Source organism: Lissotriton helveticus, chromosome 3_2 (assembly GCF_964261635.1).
Source record: "Lissotriton helveticus chromosome 3_2, aLisHel1.1, whole genome shotgun sequence".
NCBI classification, from domain to species: Eukaryota; Metazoa; Chordata; class Amphibia; order Caudata; family Salamandridae; genus Lissotriton; species Lissotriton helveticus.
The window spans coordinates 285523705-285546043 of NC_136062.1; the positions used below are offsets into that span (position 1 = coordinate 285523705).

The window sequence follows — 22339 nt, forward strand, 5'->3', positions numbered from 1 at the left end:
TTTCATCTGAATATACTGGAATATCTGGACCGGCTAGGCAACCAGGGAAGGACCGAATGTAATAAGAGAAGAAATAGTTCATTGGTAGGTCTACAGATGTTTTGCAGCCACAGAGTGTTAGCTGTCAACTGGAGACTTATTATTTCCAATATATTACATATACTTCGAGTGGCCTTCAGGTAAGCCACTTCCTTATAATTAAATGTCTTAATTGTCTGTCTCAAAAGCAAGTGAAATTTAATTGGCACTCTGCTGCTCTAATATGTGTGCTATGACAGTCATCGGAATACAGTCAACGACTAGAGTGAGATTTAATAAGACAGCTTTGTACAATAGGGCCATGTTTACAATTGGCCCTTGAGTTTTCAAACCATGGGAACACAACTATAAACAATGTTATATTTATCGCACATATAATTACAAGGTGAGAAAACCTTCTCATCTTCCGTAAAATTTAAGAAGGCCAAATCTGCGGCAATTTATCATGGGAATAACGCTCAGTACTTACCAGAACATGCAGATTTTGTCGCATTACGCAAGTCAGATTAGGTGCAATTTATCACAAGCAATAAAGTCTAAACACAGGTGTCAAATTTTATTGGGTGGGGGTTTCGACTATCCCTCCAGGGCACTTGTAATCAGGCCCTAAAGGTTCGGCTCACATAAAAATGCAGAACCCCATGGCAGTAGGTTATCACCTATAAGAACAAGTAACTTACCTTCGGTAAGAAATTATTTGGTAGAGACTATCTAGCTGCAAATTTCTTACCTTTGAATTTCCAAGCATCATCCTGGATCCGGAAACTTTTGCAGAGCAATACCCGTAGTGCGCGCGTCAAGTGGCTCTATTTGGCTCTGCGTGACATCGTTGGTTATGACGTCGCGGTAGCTGTATAGGCTCCACCCAGGCGCATGGACGTCAGTACTTTTCAGGTTTTCCATGTCAAAAGTACAGAGCCACAAAGCAACTGATGCAGTCGTGTGCAACACCAAGGGCTAGATGTAGGTAATTCTATTTTACCACTTCTTAAATACCGAATTTTACCGATTCGGTATTTAAGAAGTGGTAAAATAGAGGGGGGGGGGATGTAGGTATTTCTGAATCGGTAAATACCGAATCGTTAAGATTCGGTATTTACCGATTCTGTAAATACCGATTCGGTAATGCCCATTGATTCCTATGGGCATTGAAGCCCATAGGAATCAATGGGCAATACCGAATCGGTATTTACCGATTCGGTAAATACCGATTCCAGCAAGGGTGCAGGGGGTGTCACTTTGACACCCTCTAGCACCCCAAATACAGGCATGTGCGCCATGTGGCACACAGACATGCCCTAAGGGCATGTCTGTCTGTCACATGGCATACGTGTGCATGCACAGATGTGCATGCACTCCTGAATTCGGTATTTTACCACACAATAGGATTGTGTGGTAAAATACAGAATTCTGAAGGCCCGTAGCACTGTAAACAGTGCTACCTACATCTTGGATTTACCGAATCGGTAAAATTACTGATTCGGTATTTTACAGATTCGGTAAATTTACCGATTCGGTAAATTTACCGAATTTGTAAAATTATGCCCCAACATCACAAATACCCATTTACCGGTCGGTAACGGCCGAAATCAGCCGTTACCGGTCGGTAAATGGCCTCCTACATCTGGCCCCTAGTCCCTGAAAGGATGAGTAACCGTAGCCCCACAATAGTAGTCGTCACAGCGGGGAGACATGGGTGGGGCTGTAAGAAATCAGCTGCTAAATAGAGTCTCTACCAGATACTGCGTTACCGAAGATAAGTAATTTGCTCATCTGATAGAGACTTCTAGCTGCAGAGTCCTTACCTTTGAATTAGATAAACAAGCCATATCATCCAGGCGGTGGGCTGCGGACCAATACCTTAAACTAGAAAGTCCTACAGGACTGAGTGGGCAAAGTGCCCGTCCCTGTAGAACTGACCATCCAGGCAGTAGTGTTTTGCAAACGTGTGCAATGAAGCCCACGTTGCTGCCTGACAGATGTCTTGGATTGGGACACCCCTAGCCAAGGCCGTAGTCGCAGCCTTTCCCCTGGTGGAATGGGCCTTTAATCCTCAAGAGGCTGCTTCTTTGCCAGGGCATAGCAGATCTTAATGCACAGAACGACCCAGCAAGAAATAGTCCTTTTCTGCACTGACCTCCTCTTCTTTGCTCCCACGTACCCCACAAAGTTATTCGTCCACACGGAACTCTTTTTTGCGGTCAAGATAGAAAGAAAGCGCTCTTTTTGGGTCCAGTTGGTGGAGAATCTCCTCTTCCTTAAAGGAATGCGGGGGAGCAAAGAAGGTGGGCAACATGATGGATTGACCCAGATGGAATGGAGTCACAATTTTCGGCAAAAAGGAAACCTGGGTGCGAAGCACCACTCTCTTAGGAAAGGACATAAGATAGGAAGGCAAGCAAGATAACGCCTGCAACTCACTCACCCTCCTGGCCAATGTAATTGCCACCAAGAAGGCTGTTTTGCTGGTCAACAGTCCGAGGGGACAATTGTTTAAAGGCTCAAAGGGATCACACATCAGGTAGATGAGGACCAAATTAAGGTCCCACTGTGGCATAACAAAGGGTGTGGGTGGAGCAAGTGAACCAGCCCTTTTAGAAATCTATGTATAAAAGGAGACTTGAAGAGAGAGGGTCGGTTTGGCAGCGGCAAAAAAATAAGACAGAGCAGAGAGATAACCCTTGAGAGGTCCCAAAGCAGAGCCCTGGCAGGCGTATGCGGTCTTAGTGGAGGACCATCTGGCCGACAGATTAATATTACAAACCTCGGGAGGAAGGTTAAAAGCCATCGACTGCTGCCGCTCAATCTCCATGCATGGAGGCGCAACGTTGACATGTTCAGGTGGAGAACCCTCCTCTGCTGCTGCAACAGAAGATCCTCCCGAAGGGGCAGCCTGATCGGAGGATCAATGCTCATCTTCTGAAGCTCTGGATACCAGACTCTTCTCACCCAGTCCGGAGCCACATGAATGACTTGGGCCTGGTCGCTCCTGATCTTCTTCAGAGCCCTGCGGAGGAGTGGTATGGGTGGGAAGGCGCACAGCAGGCTTGAGCTCCACTTGCAACAAAATGCGTCACAAGCGATAGCCGCCTTGGAAACTCCAGCGCGCAGTATAGCGGACACTGCATTGTCTCTTCAGAGCAAACAAATCTAACCAAGGTTCTCTCCACTGTTGAAAAAGACCTTGCGACACCTCCCACAGGAGATGACATTCGTGATCCGCTAGGCATCGTCGGTTGAGTTCGTCCGCCCTGACGTTCAAAGAACCTGCCAGGTGTTGAACCATCAGGGTTATGCCCTGCTGTTCCAGCCATGTCCAGAGACGCAAAGCCTCTCGACAAAGGGTCCCCGACGCCACCCCGCCCTGCTTGTTGCTGTACCACCACATGGCAGTGGTGTTGTCCGTGAACACCTGCAGTAGCTTCCCCTTGACAGAGGGAAGAAATGCTTTCAATTCCAATCGAATCGCTCGGAGCGCCAACAGATTTATGTGGAGCCTTGACTCCGCCAGAGACCAGTATCCCATGATCTCCAACTCTCCCAGATGGCCGCCCCAGCCCAGAAGTGACGCATCTGTCACCACTGTGAATTCTGGTTGGGGAAGGAAGAGGGGTCTGCTGTTGGCCATATCGAGGTTCGTTAACCACCACTGCAGATCTCTTGCAGTTCCATCCGAGACCTGGACCATGTTGATGGGATTTCCTCTAACTTCAGGTCCCATTGCAGAGCCGGCATCATAACCATTGGTATCATAGCCTGAATATCCTGGACTCACTGCTCAGGAGGATATGCCCGAAACTGCACTGTGTCCAGTACAGCTCCGATAAAGGGGAGCATCTGTGAGGGAGCCAGGTTTGCCTTTGGCACGTTGATAATGAACTCCAGTGAGTGCAGGAGGTTCACAGTAGTCTGAAGGTGGGAGACGACTGCCAGGGGTGGACCTGCCTTCAGCAGCCCGCCATAGAGGTAGAGAAAGATTGGAACCCCCTGAACTCTGCAGATGCGCTGCACTCACCGCCATCAGTTTAGTGAACACCGAGGGGAGCACAGCAAACTGAAAGTGCTCCCGGCCTACCGTGTACCGCAGGTTGCGTCTATGGTCTGGCAGAACGAGGATGTGGATGTGCGTCATGCAAGTCCAACACTGCCATCTGGTCTCCTTGGTCCAGGGCAGACAGGACTTGTGCAAGCATGAACATTTTAAATTTCTCTGTTTTCAGAAGAAGGCGCAGGTCTAGGATAGTACAAAGGCCTCTGTCCTTCTTCGGCAACAGAAAGTAGCTGGAATAGAAACCACAACTTACTTCTGATACCAGCACCCTCTCTATGACTCCCTTGGCCAAGACAACCAGCACTTCCTGACAGAGCAAGGATAGGTGACCTCCAGTGTTGCAGATGAGTGCTTATCCTACCCACACTGGAAGCCCAGGATGTTAGACTGGCACGACTTGTGGCTACCTTTTCCACATAGTCAGTGGGAACCGAATCCTCGGCTGAAAAAAGTTTAGGAAACTTGATGGGCGTAGTGGCTGCAAGAGTAGAGACGTGGTTGAAAATCCCTTTCGTGGGCACGAAAGGAGCTGAATGCGGACTGGGTTTGGCGAGTGTCTGTGGAAAAGATCTGGCTGTAGCCCTACTGTTCGTAAAGAACTCCAGCAGTGAGTCTGTCTTTTCTCTATCTATCTTTTCCAAGATATCCAACCTCTTGGATTCCCTATCTAGTGGACTGGCAGGTAGTACACTGGGGTTGATTTTGGTGGTGGAAGCCTGGACTACTACACTCTCCAAGGTAGGGTGCTGGGTGAGGAAAGTGGAGGCCCCTGGGGTGGGGTGCTGGCATCGGGCAATTGTCCTGTGCACAGGAGCCCCTGTGCAGGGCTTGGACCATGCCCGAGCAGGACGCCAGTGAGGGCTTCAGTGAAAGAGAGCAGTGGTTCAGATGGCGTAACTGCAGTTTGTAGCACCCCTGTCAAGATATTCGTCTTGACTTCCACTGAGGGCAAATGAAGGTCCAAGACCTCAGCTGCCCTCCTTACCACCATAGCGAATGAAGCACCCCCCTTTGTAGCTACAGTAAGGGGAGAGACCAGGCCAGTATCTGGGGAGGTGTCCTGTTCCCTGTCATCTGCCAGATCCTCATACTAAATGTATCTTCTAAGGGCTGGTAACCATAAGGGTCTTCAGTCTCCTCTCAGTCATCACCCATTTCAGACCTATCGTAGAACTAAGGCACTGGATCCAACATGGGGAGTCTGCCGCAATAACTGACGTCGATCAATGCCCGTCTGGCTCTGTGTCGGAGTCGGGAATGATGATGGGGCGTCCCTGGAACCAGGTAAAGTCAAGAGTGCTCGACCGGCGCCGCACTGGGATCGCCATTTAATACCTAGGGCACACTGGTGCCGAGGGCAAGCCTGCTGATGGATACAAGAAGGGCCCCTCCGTGACCTGTTGGAGCCGAAGACGCTCAAGAAGGGTTGGGCCGCCCAAAGATGAGGTGCATGGCCTCATATTCTTTAAGCTGGGCGGGGGTTGCTCCAGCTCCTGGAAACACAGGAAGGTGCGGAGATAGCCCAGGCTCCACCAAGGAGCTACGCCTTGACTGCTGCAGCCCCGCAACTCGCCGATGACTTCTGTTGCGAAGTCGAAGACCTTTTTCACTTCTTTTCTTGTGGTCCTTACTTGATTTTCCTGACTTTTTAGAGTGCCAGGCATGACTCCACGAATGATCTTGGGAACTGCCACGCAACTGAGATCTAAAATATCGGGGTTTGGCAGCTTAGAGCTGGAGGGACGCTCCCTCAGTGCTTTGGATACATGGCGCGACAATCCTTGCACATCTTCATGTCACAACTGAGCTCTAAACACAAAAGGCAAACCAAATGCGGGTCTGTCACCGACATTTGTTGGTCACAGGCACCACATGGTTTGAAATCAGCCTTTTTGGTGGACATCTTCAAAGACAAAGTCTTGAAAAACATATCCGACAAAAGCTCGAAAAAACATCAGTCAAAAAGTGACTGGGTGTAGCTCTCGGCATATCAGCACTCACTGCTGAGGAAAGAAAATAACTTATGTCAGCACGTTGGGGTGGCCCCTATATATGCACAGAGCATGTCGTTCCTGGTGTGGAAAATGCCACACAGAGCCAAATAACGCCACCTACCAGCGTGCAGGGGTATTGCTCATCAAAAGTTTCCAGGTCCTGAGGGAGTGGCCATGACAGTCACCAAGATGGGCGCATTCTTGTGAGGCTCCGGCACAGGTGGTCCATCGCTGAAAATCGTCTCTGAAATAATTTGCCGCTCAATCCAGAACTTAGGCGAGAACCTCACGGACCCCTGAGACCCGATCTGGGGTGACGTAGGCGATCCCGCAGGGACGGAGCCGGCATCAAAATTGAGGGGGAGCGGGCACTGCCAGCACAGCCTCAGAGGCCCTGTCGAGACAGGGGCCGCGGGCAAGCCTGAGGCCGGGACCGCAGGTTCTTGCTAACACAGGGGCTCACTGCCCTCCTCTGGACACCTCCATTGTAACACCTGGAGAAAACTCGCAACGGCGGGGGATGGATCGGGGACGGCAATCTTTCTGGGGATAAGGGGCCGTGTCAGGGAGGAATGACGGGCCCCCGAGATACCAGACGTGCTGCATACATGGGAACAGAGGCCCGGGCGTCATCATCCAGGTATGGACTGATCTCCTGCTTATAATCTGCTACGTGCTGGGGGGCCCTTGCAACTGGACAGTGTCATCACCCCACTGCGTGGGGGGAGCAGTGGTGCAGCGAAAGAGAGACCAGGACACAGAAGACCTATGGCCCAGTTTATCTCCCCTGCCTCCCCCCACCTATTGACTATTGCGCGTTTGAGAGGTGCATCAGGGAGCCCTGAGCAGTGCATGAAGACACGCACAGGCCCTGAAAATGCCACATACTCGATGTATATGATTGTGGTCTGGGAGTAATCACAACCCACAGGGAGGAAGCGGACTCCAACCCCCAGTGACCCCGATCCCCCTCTTGTCTTGTGAATTCTTATCCAGGGGCGACAGATTTACCAGTATGGGGCGCACTGACCCCAAACAACGGTGTGTCACGCTTGACCGCACCAAATTCACACAAACCTGTGGGGTCCTTTCCAACATAGAGGATTCCACAGAGAGATGCCAGGACAAAATACCTGCCAGCAATATGGAGAGCTTGATGGCAGAACTAAAGGCCGGGTTTAGTGCGATGGATGCCCGCTGCGACACACTTGCAGGCCGCATCAACAAGATGAGGGAGAAGATTGACCGGCAGGGGGCACGGCTTGGAGAGGCAGAAAAGAGGGTCTCGGACTTAGAAGACACCTCCACATTGCTACACAAAAAAGACTGGAAAAGGTTGAACGCCTACTGAAACTAGTCGAAGTCAAGAACGAGGACCTCAAAGTGAGGTCACGGGTAACAATATACACATCTCCAGAATTGCGGAAACTACAAATACGGGTCGTCCAGAAGTCTTTATAGAACAACTATTGACTGACCTATTTGACCATTCCAGCTATTCAGCGACCTTCGCAGTTGAACGAGCGCATCGATCCTTAGGCTCACGTCCCCCCAGAGGGCACACCTCCCAGGTACATCATCGCGCACCTCCTTAATTACAGGTACAGAGACAGAACACTCAATCGCCAAGGATAAAGGACATAAAGGACCATTGCGATATCAAGGGGCTGACATCTCAATATTCCCTGATTTTACACCTGTGGTATAGGAGGCCAGGTGGAAATTGAATGATCAACTCCTATCCTATGCACACACACTTAATATACAATAAATGTTGGGCGTTGTTGACTTAAAGACAAAGAAAAGACTAAAAAAGACATTACTCATTCTCGTTCTTTTGCTTCTACTGTTTGACGAACCTTTATTGTATATTAAGTGCATGTGCATAGGATAGGAGTTGATGGTTTGACTGGTCCTTGGGTCCAGCATTTAGAGGGTCTAGGGTGTTATCCCTCACCTGCTGCACAGCATAAATAACGTAGAAGTGTACACTGACGCTAACTTGATAGGCATCCATTTTCCTAATTAATGACACCCCAATTTCACAAGAACCCTAAGAAATTCAATGATGTTAAGAGCACGCTCTGCAAAATGGGCATTAAATACGCCATGTTATACCAGGCACATCTTCGAATTGAACATAAAGGACGCACCCGAATTTTAGACACCACTGTGGAGGCAGTTGCCTTCTGTAAGAGGATACAAGCGGGGTCCCCTTCACATACCCCACATACGCATACTGATCAAGAAATGGATGATCAAAACCGTTCATACAAATCATGAAACCGATAGGTTCCGCTCGATGCTTTTCAGGTGCAACACGTTAGGCACAAAAACTGGCACACGTGCTTCCTTAAATATGCAGTTGTTTGACAACACAGGCACTTACCTTGTTATACCGGACCGTCACGCCCCCCTGGCGTACGCCAAAGGAACCATAATGGGATTTGTTTTTATTTATCTTAATCTGTTTTCACAGAGTTCTAGGAATTTACTGGATGAAGTTTTATCTGGTGTGGGAAGGGGAAAAGGGGCAATTGGGGATTGTTTTGTCTAGTTATTGAGAAGAATAGTTCGAATTGTCTTGCGTTACTGCATATGATACTAATCACATCCTCCCATAATGTTAATGACATTCAAGCCCAACAAACCCCTGCAGTACTGTCACCTTCGACATGCTTGTGACAGTAGAAATCTTTTATATCCTGGAATATCTGAGGAATTGACAACCCGCAGACAAGGAAAGAGGTAATCTCCCATTTAAATAGACAATGCAAAGATTGCTACTACAGGAGACACATCTATCCCCATATATCGAACACTCCTTCGCAAAGCAGTGTATAACACATACGTATTTCTCCACAATCCGACTGCCCAAGGATTCAATTTGTATTCATTGCCTCTTGATGTCTGGTTTCGACTGGACCATTGGTTTCTCTCACCAATGGTGCATAATTGGGTTAACAACATCACAATTCTTCCAAGAACACCGGCCTACAGCTGGAGGTTTCATGGAGAGACCCTATTAGACTCGGTATTCCGTATTGAACTACTGACATCCATTAGAGAATATTTTGACTTATATATTTTGACTTAAGCCCAAGCACAATCTCTAGCTAGGCAACACAGTAAGAAGCCTTCAAGGCCTATATCCGCGGGGAATGCATTTCTAAACACTCGGGTATATTAAGAGATATATCAACACAACTACAGAAAGTTGAAAACGCCCTTCACACACTGGAAGAGACTGCAGAAAAAGTGGGGACACAACTGACGTACCACCATCATACTCTCCTTGTAGAGTCCCGAGACTTGGCTGACAGAGAGATAAAATACATGGGAAAATATACCAGGGCACGATGATATGGGGAGGGCGAAAGACCCGGGCGCACATTAGCTAGAATACTACGCCCAAATAGACAGCAAAACTATATAGCCGGCATATGCTCAGATACTGACGACACCATTACAGGCAGCAAAAATATTTTACAGGAATTCAAAACCTACTACCAAAACCTATACACATCCAATCTGTCAGATATCACCTGCTCCCTTGCAGACATAGCTATGGTGTGGCTTTCGAATGGACAGCAAGAATTTCTCAACGAACCACTAGACCCGGAAGAGGTAACACAAACTATTACAGATCTAGATTGCTCCAAGGCGCCAGGCCTGGATAGGCTCACTGGAGCTTTCTATAATGCATTTAAACAACATTTGGCACCACAACTCCTTGCTGCATATAACAAATCCTTAACCACAGGTGAATTACCACCCACACTATGCGAGGCGGTCCTCACGATATAATTGAAACCTGGCAAAGACCCCAGTAAATGTGCATCATACCATGTACTCACTCAACCTAGACAATAAGATTTTAGCTAAAGTTTTAGCCAATAGGAAGTCCCTTTGATGGAACAGATTATCTCACCAGTGCAGGCTGGATTCGTCCCACACCGTTCAACTTCTATTAATCTCCCAACATTGTTTGCCGTATTAAAGAAGGTGGCTCCTGACATCCCAGCTGCGGTGGCCCTACTAGACACGAATAAAGCCATTAATGGGGAGAATAGCCATTATTAAAATGGTGGTATTGCCACGTTTTCTATATCTGTTCACCAATATTCCTATCCCACTCCAACAAACCTTCTTCAATAATCTTCGTAGCATTCTACTACTGTTGATATGGGCAGATAGTCGCCCCTGAGTACGCTGGGAAACATTGACCCTTCCCTATTAGCGGAGCGGATTGGGGATGCCAGATTTCTGCCTCTTTTACCTTGCAACGCAGTGCCACTATATGTACCACCCTTACGCACTTATACCACATATACGCCCAGAGCATGCCCGAGTGGATGGCTTGCTCCATTCTCAAATATTGCCACGGGGCATCCCGCTGGAAACCACAGACACACAGACAGTCTCAACGGCCTGCTGGGTATGGTGTAGGATGCACTGAATACTGCGTGGAGGACCCGTTTATGCCGAAGCCATCCCCATATCAGATAACCCATGGATCCCACCTACAAGGGAAGTAATAGTTAAGCGCACACTTATAAAATATTCTCTGTCTACTATTGGCAACCTGTTCCCTGATGGCTATGTTATCCAGCAGGCAGACACAACCATGGGACAGGATGCCTGCTGGACCTCTTCGTCTTCAAGAGACTCCAGAGTTCCCTCAGGTCTTTCTTAGCTACATACCCTCTCCCACCAGAAGATTTCCCACCCTTATCATTAGTAATAAAAGCATCAGATGGGGGCACATGACATCTATAATATACTGCGCCAGCCTAGCACAAGACACAACCACCCGAGTAAGAAAGATCTAGGAGAGGGAGGTGGGGATTCCATTAACTGATCAGATATGAACGTATAGCTGTGAGCAAATAAAGCGCGTCTTCATTAATCACAGACATAAACTGATACACGGATATTATTTTTCTCCGACAGACATCGCAAAGTTTGACCCCAAAAGCCCTGCTGCATGCTTGAAAAGTCAAGCCCCCAGTGCAGATTTTGCTCATCTCACCTGGACATGCTCAGTTATTGCTAAATATTGAGAGAACATATTTACTCAGATTTCCAACATGACCGACTTTGAACTGACCCCCGATCCGGTAGTCGCCCTGCTAGACTACACTCATAATGTGTCCCAAGAGATCTGCCGTTTAGACTCTATGGCATTGCTCCTTGGAAAGAGGGAGATCTCCCTGAGGTGGGAGGGGGGCCCAGACCACCCTCAACCAGAGACTGGCTTGAAAACATCAGTAGATGTACAAGTTTGGGGGAAGAGTATGCTAATTTACAACCCCTCACATCACAGGCCAAGGATATCTGGTCCAACTTCCGTCAGTATCTACACACTTTGGACCGAGAAGTGACCCTCTCAAACCTGGCCACGGTCTCTGACAGAGACTTCTTCTACAGGTACGCACCCTCATGCCGGATTGCACAAATTAACAGCTGTCACTCAAACTATAACCTGTTTCCCATTAAAGATTATGTGTAATGCTGTCGTAGGTATCTTATTCTTTATGCATGGACCTGAATTTATTGTAATTAGGAGCTACGTCTCATCTTTATTATGCAATACCTATTGTAACATGTATCATGTTTAAAACTGAATAAAGACAATATAAAAAAAGTCTCTTCGACACCAGAGTGGCCATCCTGAAAGGAATCCTACATTAGACAGCACACCTCATTAAAGATACCCCTACCTAACTGGCTGGCAAATCACCTGTGACAGATTACAACACACTCACAGCAAGAATAAAGCTAGGCTGGAAATTAAGAAATGTCAAAGACAAAAGCAGGACACAGCCACCTCCATCCACACACCAAGGGTATTAAACAACATCCCCCGAACCACCACAAGTGCCCACACTGTACTCCTTTTAAGAAAAAAGCCTCACTTCATGCTAACATCCCTTTAAACACTCATGTAGCCCTCTCTCTCCTCTGTAAAATAATCTTCAATCATAATCTTGGTTGCTGGACATGTACAGTGCTCAGTTGCTCCAGACTCAGTTTGCTCTATACAAATAAACAAACATTCAAACTAAAAGTAGGAAATCAGTTGTTAATGTCTCTGAGCATCTACAGAGTCAGAATTTACAATTGTTTCCCACATTTCCAATGACCCCTGTTCTCCACTGGAACACAAATTTTACTACTTTTGATCCTACATTTAACTACTCGTGAAACTACACTATACTGATGAAAATCATTCTGTTGTAAGTGGGCAGTAGGGTCGGAAAATTCTTTGACACATGATTTTGAAATTGCCACATTAAATCCAACAGTCATAAATAAAATTTACAATAACAACAATTGTAACTAAAGCACTAAGTGCATTTTTTTTACCAGCCTAAGGAAAAAAAACATACTAATGACTGCAGAACATAATTGCTTTCAAAAAAGATATCTGCATATTAAGTAACACAAAATGCTCTTACCTGATTATCTGAATGATTTACGGTAAAATATCCAACACAAATAATGACTTCGTGAAGGAGATCTTCACAGGTATATTGTGCACAGTACCAAAGTAAGGAGCTGATAACATGGCGGAAGGCCAAGGACAAACCCTCAGCACCTACAACAGACTGAACAAAATAAAGAATTGAATAATTAATTTATTTCACCAATATAAGCAACCGTGATTTCAATTAACAATATCAGAATCGACCAAGTACAGGTTCTACTCAAGTCTTGAGCATAATATTTGCTTCTAAATAGGCATGGGTGGAACTCGTGTAGTTTAACTCAGCAGAATTACAAAAAAACTGAGATTTTGCTGAATTGCATAAACGGGCAGAAATAAGCATGTCACACTGCTTGTGCTGTCATTTAGCGACAGGAGTTTATTTCCTACTGAAAAATCGGTGCAAACTGCACCATGCGGCGTGCCAGTGGGCTCAGGTTCTCAAGTTGATTTTGCTGCAGCTCGAGTAGAGAGGCAGCTTTATGACTGCGAATGGTCCCGCAACCGCTCACGTTGGGGAACTCTCATAGCGAGCGAAAATTGCGCTAGGGGAATTACAGTTGGCGCGCTGCCTCTAAGAAAAAACTCTGCCACGGGGCAATTGGTGGAATTTGGCCAAAACTCGCCAGCAGACCAGTATATATATATATTGCCCACCCCTACTTCTAAATGGTTTCTTTCAAAATATTTCATCAGGCAAGAGAAGAAACGCGTAGTCTCTCTTGAGATTGCAAGAAACAAATGTAGCGAGTAGAGAAATCTATCTCCGCAGCCTGCATTTGTCCTGGTGATGCTTTTATTGTGTGATTGTGATACTCATCTGTTTCAGCACTACAGGGCCTATCAGGATGTCTCGCAGGAGCTTATATATGAACACAATATATCGGACATCACAACCTGTGTCTAGTTCCCATAATTGACAACAAAGGCGCCAATAGAAAGAGTTACTTACCTTCGGTAACAATATATCTGTAAGAAACATAGGTTAGTTATAGATTCCTTACCTTCGAATTACCCCCAGGTGTTAGACTAGATCCAGAGATTTTTTTCGGCAGCAGTACCCCTGCGCATCGAAAGGTGGAGTCGGTCGGCTCCGTGTTCTTCGTTAGCGTCGTGGTCGCCGGTATGACATTGCGGCAGCTACTTAGATGACACCCTTGCGCGCTGATGTCAGTTCGGTACACGACTTTCCACACTAGAAGCGCAGAGCCATGCAAGACACTGACCACTGGTGCACAAAACTAGGGCCCTGAAAGGAAATCCTTAACCCTAGAAGTCAGCTAACAGGAGGATGGGTGGGGCGGTAAGGAATCTATAACTAACCTATGTTTCTTACAGATATATCAATACCGAAGGTAAGTTACTTGTTTATCTGAAAGAAACAGTTAGTTATAGATGCCTTACCTTAGAATAGATAACCCAGCAATACAAACCCCGGAGTGGGTCTGCGAACCAAGTTCACACCAGAGAGTCCTGGAGAACAGAACGGCCAAAAAAGCCTTCTCTCCGGACTTGGCTGTCCAGGCATTTTGTTTAGTGAATGTGTGCAGAGATGCCCACGTAGCTGCCTGACAGATGTCATTGTGGAGGACTCCTCGTCCCAAAGCAGTAGTAGCTGCTGTCACCCTGGTGGAATGGCCGAGCAGCCCCGCTGGAGGCTCCTTTTTTGCCAAAGAATAGCACTTCTTAATGCAAAAAATTACCCACCTAGAGATGGTCTGTTTGTGCACAGCCCAACCTTTCTTGGGGCCCACATAGCCAACAAAGAGCTGGTCATACACCCGGAATTGCTTGGTGTGATCCAAATAAAATGAAAGTGCACGTTTTGGGTCCAGACGGTGGAGCCTCTCTCCCACCTTAGAAGGATGCAGAAAGAAGGTGGGAAGAAAGGAAACTCTGGTTCTTAGGACAACCTTGTCCGGTTGAACAGCCAGAAAAGGAGGCTTTGAAGAAAGAGCGTGTAGCTCACTCAGCCTACGAGCAGAGGTGATGGCAACCAGAAAAGCAGTCTTTAGAGTAAGAAGTCTGAGAGGACAGTTATGAAGCAGCTCAAAGGGAGAGCACATAAGATAAGTAAGAACCATGTTCAAGTCCCACTGAGGCATTACGAATGGAACAGGAGGAAAATGATGAGTAATGCCTTTAAGAAAGAGATTTACTACAGGGGAATTGAAAAGAGAAGGCTGATCAGGAAGCCTAAGAAAGGCTGAAATGGCCGAGAGGTAGCCCTTAAGAGTGTCCAGAGCAGAGCCCTGCTGGGCAAAAGAAAGAAGAAACAAGAGAACCTCAGAAAGAGGGGCAGAAAGGGAATCCACAGCCTTCACTGCGCACAATGCCAAAAATTTGTTCCATCTACAGGCGTATACCGTCTTAGTGGAGGGACGCCTGGCTGCCAAGATAACATCACAGACTTTAGGAGGCAGGTCAAATGATGTAAACTGCTTGTGCTCAATCTCCACGCAAGGAGGTTGAGGGTGGACAGGTTCGGGTGAAGGACAATCCCCTGCTGCTGCAACAGAAGATCCTCCTGAAGAGGCAGTCGGATCAGGGGATCGATGGCCATATTGAGCAGCTCAGGATACCAGACTCTCCGTGCTCAATCCGGAGACACAAGAATGACTTGGGCCCAGTCGCGCTTGATCTTCTTCAGCATTCTGGGGCAGAAGTGGTATAGGCGGAAAGGCGTACAGAAGACCACAACTCCACTTGCAACGAAAAGCATTGCCTAGCGAGTTCCGCCTTGGAAATTCCAAATCACTGAACTGCTGACATTGCGCATTCTCTTCTGTGGTGAATAAATTTAATCAAGGCTCTCCCCACTGTTGAAAGAGACCTTACACCATCTCCGAGTGAAGACGCCATACGTGATCCATCATGCACCTGCGGCTCAGTTTGTCCGCCCTGGTGTTAAGTGAACCTGCCAGGTGTTGAACCACCAGGGATATGCCCTGATGTTCCAGCCATGTCCAGAGGCGGAGGGCACCCCTTCCATAGCCACGAAAGGGGTGAAAAGCAGACAATGCAGGGCGTGTTGTGGAGAGGCCAAAGGACTTGGCCGTAGCCCGAGAGTCCTTGAAATGCTCTAGTGCACTGTCTGCCTTGTCGCCGAACAGGCGACGGCCATCAAAAGGCCTGTCCATCAGGGTGTTCTGGACATCCCCAGAGAAACCAGTCGACCTCAGCCAGGAGTAGCGTCGAAGGGCTACCGACATTAAAATCGTCCTACCCAGCGAGTCGGAGGTGTCCATTCCACAGCGGATGCTAAACTACGCTGCGTCTCTCCCTCGGCAACTGCATTGGAGATCACGGGCCGGGCCTGCTCCGGGCACTGAGGTAGCACTTGCGCCACCATATCCCACACAGAGTGGGAATAACGGCCCAACAGACTTACAGTGTTTACCGACCGCAGTCCCATCTTCTTCCCAAGTTGGTCCAGCTTCTTGGATTCCCCAATAGTTGGAGCGTTAGGGAAGGCGGCTTTGGATGTAGAGGCTTGACCACCAAGCTCTCAGGGGTGGGGTGTTGGGTGAAGAAAGTGGGGTCGCTCGGCCGGACGGTGGCGTCGGAAAATCATCCTATCCACAGAAGCCCCTGTGTTGGGCCTGGACTAGGTGCCCAAAAGAATGTCTGTTAGGTCTTCATTGAACAGCAGCACGGGCTCCAAAGAGCTCGCTGCTGGCTGAAGCACCTCTGTCAGGAGGTTAGTCCTGACTGCCACCGTAGGTAGCTCAAGGTGGAGAGCCTTGGCCGCCCTACGCAACACCACTGCATATGACGCTCCCTCCTCCATAGCCATGGTAGGAGGAGACAACATGCCTAGGTCTGGGTAAGTATGCAGACCACTGGCATCCCCCAGTTCCTCTCTCCTGTCCGGATCATACTCCAACTGGTCTGTTACAGGGTTACCAGACCCCTCCCAGTTTTCCTCACCCTCCTCTGGCTGCCTATCTGGCAGAAAAGTGCCAGGCTGGAACACGGGCACAAAAGTACCCATCAGTGCTGGATCCGGCGTCGGTCGATGCCTGTACGGCTCCATGTCCACATCAGGGCGGAAGCCGGGGTCGACGCCGCTGGGGATCCAGCCGGCATCGGTTGCGGACTTGGTACCGGTGGAAGCGGCGCCAGTGGAGGTCTAAAGAGGTCTGCCGGCGCCGTTCCAGATCCAGGCCTGGATCCAAGGAGGCCCTGTGGTGCCGAGGCCTAAGCCGTCAGCGTCGAAGGCCGAGAGCCTCCAGCCGAGTCCGTGGGGCCCGAAGGTGTGCACCAGCGGAGTTGGTCTGCCTAAAGATGGCATGCATCGCTTCGTAAAATTGACAAATTTGGGCATGGGTCACTCCGGGAGTCCCGGGAAGGGAAGGAAGGCCGGAGTCAACCCTGTAGGCTCCGCACGTGGAGCCGCAGGAGGGGCACCACCCGCACCCTTCGTCGTGTCGGCCAACTGATAAGGGGAAGTTGAAGAGTGACAATGCTTCTTCGACTTCTTCTTATGCTTCGACTTACCTGACCCCCAGTGTGAAGAGGAGTGATGATGACTCCGCGATCGGTCCCTCGACCTCCCACACGACCTGGACCTTGAGCGACTCGTAGCCGACTGCCGGGCCACGAGGAGCTTTCGGGACCGCTCTCGCAAAGACTTCGGGCCATGGTACGGCAGTTGGAGCACGTCTTGGGGTCATGGTCGCGGTCCAGGCAGTAGAGGCACACGCGCTGCGGATGCATCACCGACATCAGTCGGTTACAGGAACCGCATGCTCTGAAGCCGGGCATGCCTCGTGCACCAGGAGTCGATAGACTCAAAAAACGAAGTTTACAAAAGTCGCAAATAAGTCAGTCAAAAAGTGACTGAAGGTACCGCTCTCTCCGGATCTACGCTTGCTGGTACAGAAAAACAAAGAAATGGCCTCAGCGCGCGAGGGTGGCATCTATGTAGCTATTACGATGTCATCCTGGCGATCACAATGCCAAAGAGGAATGAGGAGTTGACCGACACCAACTTCCGACGCGCAAGGGTACTGCGGACGAAAAACTTTCCGGATCCAGTTTGACACCTGGGGTTAATTCTAAGGTAAGGAATCTATAGATAACTGTTTCTTTCAGATAGACCTATCTTGATGGACCTGAGTTTAAGGCTCCCAACATACGGACAATCGATATGGGTGCTTTCACTGAACTTCACATTGTTTTTATGGTCAACAAAGCTCTTGTCCAGCTGCACAGAGGGAAAATGTCTGCCCTTCAATCGATAGAAGGATTAACTCACTGACATATCTCAGACAAGGGTGTTTGCTGTGTTGTGTACAAAAATTTTAGACTTGTTTCTTTTCCTTTCTAGGAGACACCTGGCAGAGGTGAAGGAAGCCATAATGCAATATCATCTCAAGGAATACGGCCGATAATAGCAAATACAACTTACCTCTTTGAGTCGGAGAAAGTGGACAGAAAATGGTATATAAAAAGCAAGTGCTGCTGCTCCCTGCTGTGCTGGTCAATGGAGAAAAGATAAGCTCATATTTTACAGGTGCTAAGAGTAAGGTCAATAAAAGTCTTGAGGCACTGAGGGGGCATGAACCATGTCTTGAAAACAAATACTGAAACGGTTGCCTCTATATTGTATTGATTTCTATAGCCCTTCCCTACCTCTTGTTGAGACCCCAAGCGGTCTTCAAACAGTTATCACCCAAACTTCCAGTGCATGGATGAGGGAAATGTTCTAGCTGCAGTGTATTGTGGTTGAGCACTGGTGTCACGCTTGGGCCCAATGATCATGCTTCATTGGCGAGTAACAATATTTGACACATGATGTGAATGTTACTGTAGTGTGAGAGGTAGCTATGCAGGCAGCATATACAAAGAGTAAGATTTGAGCTCAGCTGTGTCAGGTTTTGGGGCACTTAAATATTTAGTGCTACTCCGAATTCAGGGTGACTTTAAATAACCCTTACTCATTTTGGGAGTGTAGGGAAGCAAGGCTGGACAAGAAAAAAGCCAATGTCAACCCAGGCTTATTTTTGGCAGGAGTCCGCACAGGAGTAATAGAGGACCAAGCCCTTGGAGGCACTTTTAAGCAACCAGATAACATTCACCCAGGAGAACTTGAAGAAGAAACCATTGGGTAACTGATAAGGAATCAAATAAGACGATTGGTCTCATTACAAGTGTCCCGGAAAATAAGCCTGTAACTACTTTCCCCTTCCCCACTGAGGATTCCCATAGAAATGAGAACTGACTAGAAGAATCTGTAAACCTGCATCTGATTCCTGGTGTCATTCCCTCACGTTTTTTTCTCTTGGTATTTTCAGCTGCTTGGGTTAGAAGATCCTTAAAAGAAAAACACAGGATCTGCTGTAAATCTGTGGACCTGTTGCAAAAGTTACTTACCTTCGGTAACGATATATATGTAAGAAACAGTAGTTAGTGTTAGATTCCTTACCTTAGAATATCCCCAGGCGTCAGACTGGATCCGGAAAGTTTTGAGTAGCAGTACCCCTGCGCGTCTGTAGGCTTCGTCTGTGGTTCCGCGTCCGTCGTTGGCACCGGGATGACGTCGGAGTAATTAGACGCCGCCCTCGCGCGCTGACGTCAATTCTTATACACAGCTTTTCTGCGCCAGGAACACAGAGACATAATAAAAACCGACACTGGTGCTAGAAACTAGGGCCCTCAAAGGGAAGAACCTTAACCCTAGATATCGGTTCGCAGAACGGGGAGGATGGGTGGGGTGGTAAGGAATCTAACACTAACTATTGTTTCTTACAGATATATCGTTACCGAAGGTAAGTAACTTGTGCATCTGAAAGAAACAGGTTAGTGTTAGATTCCTTACCTTAGAATAGATACCCCAGCAATACCAACCCCGGTGGTGGGTCTGCGAACCAATGATCACACCAGAAAGTCCTGGAGAACGGAACGGCCAAAGAAGCCATCTCTCCAGACTTGACTGTCCAGGCAGTAGTGTCTAGCGAACGTGAGCAGCGAGGCCCACGTAGCTGCCTGACAGATGTCCTGCAAGGGGACTCCCCGACCCAGAGCAGTACTACCCGCCGTGGCCCGAGTGGAATGGGCCTTCAGTCCAACAGGAGGCTCCTTTTTAGCCAAAGAGTAACATACCTTGATGCACAACACGACCCACCGAGAGATGGTCCGTTTGTGCACTGCCCATCCCTTCTTAGCGCCCACGTAACCAACAAAGAGCTGGTCATCCACCCGGAACTGGCATGTGTGGTCCAGATAGAATGAGAGCGCACGTTTTGGGTCCAGACAGTGGAGCCTCTCTTCCTCTTTCGAGGGATGCGGAGGCGGAAAGAAGGTGGGCAAGGTGATGGACTGCCCGATGTGGAAGGCTGTGACTACCTTGGGCAGAAAAGAGGGACGCGTTCTCAAGACAACTTTGTCCGAATGGACAGAAAGGAAAGGAGGTTTGGAATAAAGAGCCTGGAGCTCACTCACTCTCCTGGCAGAGGTGATGGCAACCAGGAATGCAGTCTTAAGAGTGAGAAGATGAAGAGGGCAATTGTGAAGTGGCTCGAAAGGAGCGCACATCAAATAAGTAAGAACAAGGTTCAAGTCCCACTGAGACACCACGAAAGGAACAGGAGGAAACATGTGAGTGATGCCCTTCAAGAATCTAATTACAACAGGGAACTTGAAAAGAGAAGGCTGATCAGGTAGCCTTAAAAAGGCTGAAATGGCAGAGAGGTAGCCCTTGATAGTGCCCAGAGCAGAGCCCTGCTGGGCAAGAGAAAGAAGAAAGAGTAGAACCTCTGAAAGAGGGGCAGAAAGGGAATCCACAGCCTTTGGTGTGCACCATGCCCCAAATTTGTTCCACCTGCAGGCGTAGACCGATTTTGTGGAGGGACGCCTGGCTGCCAGAATCACATCACAGACCTCAGGAGGCAAGTCAAATGGCCTCAACTGTCGCCGCTCAATCTCCACGCATGGAAGTGGAGAGTGGACAGGTTCGGGTGGAAGACTGTCCCCTGTTGCTGCGACAGAAGGTCCTCCTGAAGAGGCAGACAAATTGGGGGATCGACTGACATGCTGAGTAGCTCGGAATACCAGTTTCTTCGTGCCCAGTCCGGAGCCACAAGGATGACTTGGGCCCGGTCACGCCTGATCTTCTTCAGCACTCTAGGCAGAAGTGGTATAGGGGGAAAGGCGTACAATAGACCGCAGCTCCACTCGCGACAAAAAGCATCTCCGAGCGAGTGCCGCCTTGGAAATTCCAACGCACAGAACCGATGACATCGCGCGTTATCTTCGGTGGCGAATAGATCCACCAAAGGCTCTCCCCATCGCTGAAAGAGGTCTTGCGCCACGTCCGAGTTCAGACGCCATTCGTGATCCATCATGCACCGGCGGCTGAGTTCGTCCGCCCTGGCGTTCAGGGAACCTGCCAGGTGTTGAACCACCAGGGTGACGCCCTGGTGTTTCAGCCATTGCTAGAGGCGCAGAGCCTCCTGACAAAGGGTCCACGACCCCACCCCGCCCTGTTTGTTGCAGTACCACATGGCAGTGGTGTTGTCCGTGAACACCTGCACTACACTTCCCCGGACAGAGGGAAGGAATGCCTTCAGTGCAAGCAGGATCACCCGCAGCTCCAGAAGGTTGATATGGAGTCAGGACTCCGCCGGAGACCAGAGGCCTCTGATATCTGCCTCTCCCATGTGGACCCCCGGCCCAGGAGGGACGCATCCGTCACCACTATGTGCTCCGGTTGGGGTAGGGAGAGGGATCTGCCGTTGACCCAATCGCGGTCCGTGAGCCCCCACTGCAACTGTCTCGCAGTGCCCTCCGAGATCAGGACGTGGTCGGACAGGTTGCCCTGATGCTGGGCCCACTGAAACTTCAGGTCCCACTGCAGAGCCCGCATCCGCCACCTGGCGTGATGCACCAGAAGGATGCAGGAGGCCATCAGCCCCAGAAGGCACAGCGTCAACCTGACCAAGACTCGGGATAAAGGCCGAAAGATCGGAATCAGAGCCTGAAAATCCCGAACCCGCTGTTCGGGAGGATAAACCCGAAACTGCGCCGAGTCCAGAACCGCTCCGATTAAGAGGAGCTTCTGAGAGGGACCCAGGTGTGACTTCGGCACATTGATGGAGAACCCCAGCAGGTGCAGGAGGTCAGCCGTAGTCTGGAGGTGGCTGACGACTGTCTGGGGCGAGCCCGCCTTCAACAACCAGTCGTCGAGGTAGGGGAAGACTGAAACCCCTAACCTGCGCAGATGAGCTGCGACCACCGCCATCACTTTCGTGAACACCCGTGGGGCGCTGGTAAGGCCGAAGGGGAGCACGGTAAACTGAAAATGCTCGTGACCTACCGTGAACCGCAGGTAGCGCCGGTGGGCTGGCAGGACGGGTATGTGGAAATAAGCGTCCTGCAAGTCCAACGCTACCATCCAGTCTCCCTGGTCCAGGGCAGCTAAGACCTGAGCCAGTGTCAGCATCTTGAAACTCTCCTTCCGGAGGAAGCCGTTGACGTTCCGCAGGTCCAAGATAGGGCGTAGGCCCCCTTTGCCCTTCTTGGGAACCAGAAAGTAGTGGGAGTAACAACCACACCCTACTTCTGGCCCAGGAACGCGCTCGATTGCCCCCTTGGCCAAGAGAGCCGCAACTTCCTCTCGCAGAAGATTAAAGTGATCCCCCGACACGTGGTGGTACTGCGGTGGCATGGCTGGAGGGGTCGCCTCGAAGGGGAGGGAGTAGCCCCTTCGGACGATTGCAGCACCCACCTGTCCGATGTGATGTTGCACCAGTGGAGGAGGTG

The 22339-nt window shown here is 49.2% G+C and overlaps 1 protein-coding gene across 2 annotated transcripts in view; it reads right to left on the reverse strand.

Annotated features, from left to right (window-relative positions):
* SCAPER (S-phase cyclin A associated protein in the ER) overlaps positions 1 to 22339 on the reverse strand; it is a 3246499-nt gene that overhangs the window by 404973 nt on the left and 2819187 nt on the right. For both annotated transcript variants that reach the window (XM_078685236.1, XM_078685237.1), the window contains exon 29: positions 12546 to 12695. In XM_078685236.1, coding sequence (XP_078541362.1) covers positions 12546 to 12695 — 150 coding nt within the window. The remainder of the gene's footprint in view (positions 1 to 12545; positions 12696 to 22339) is intronic.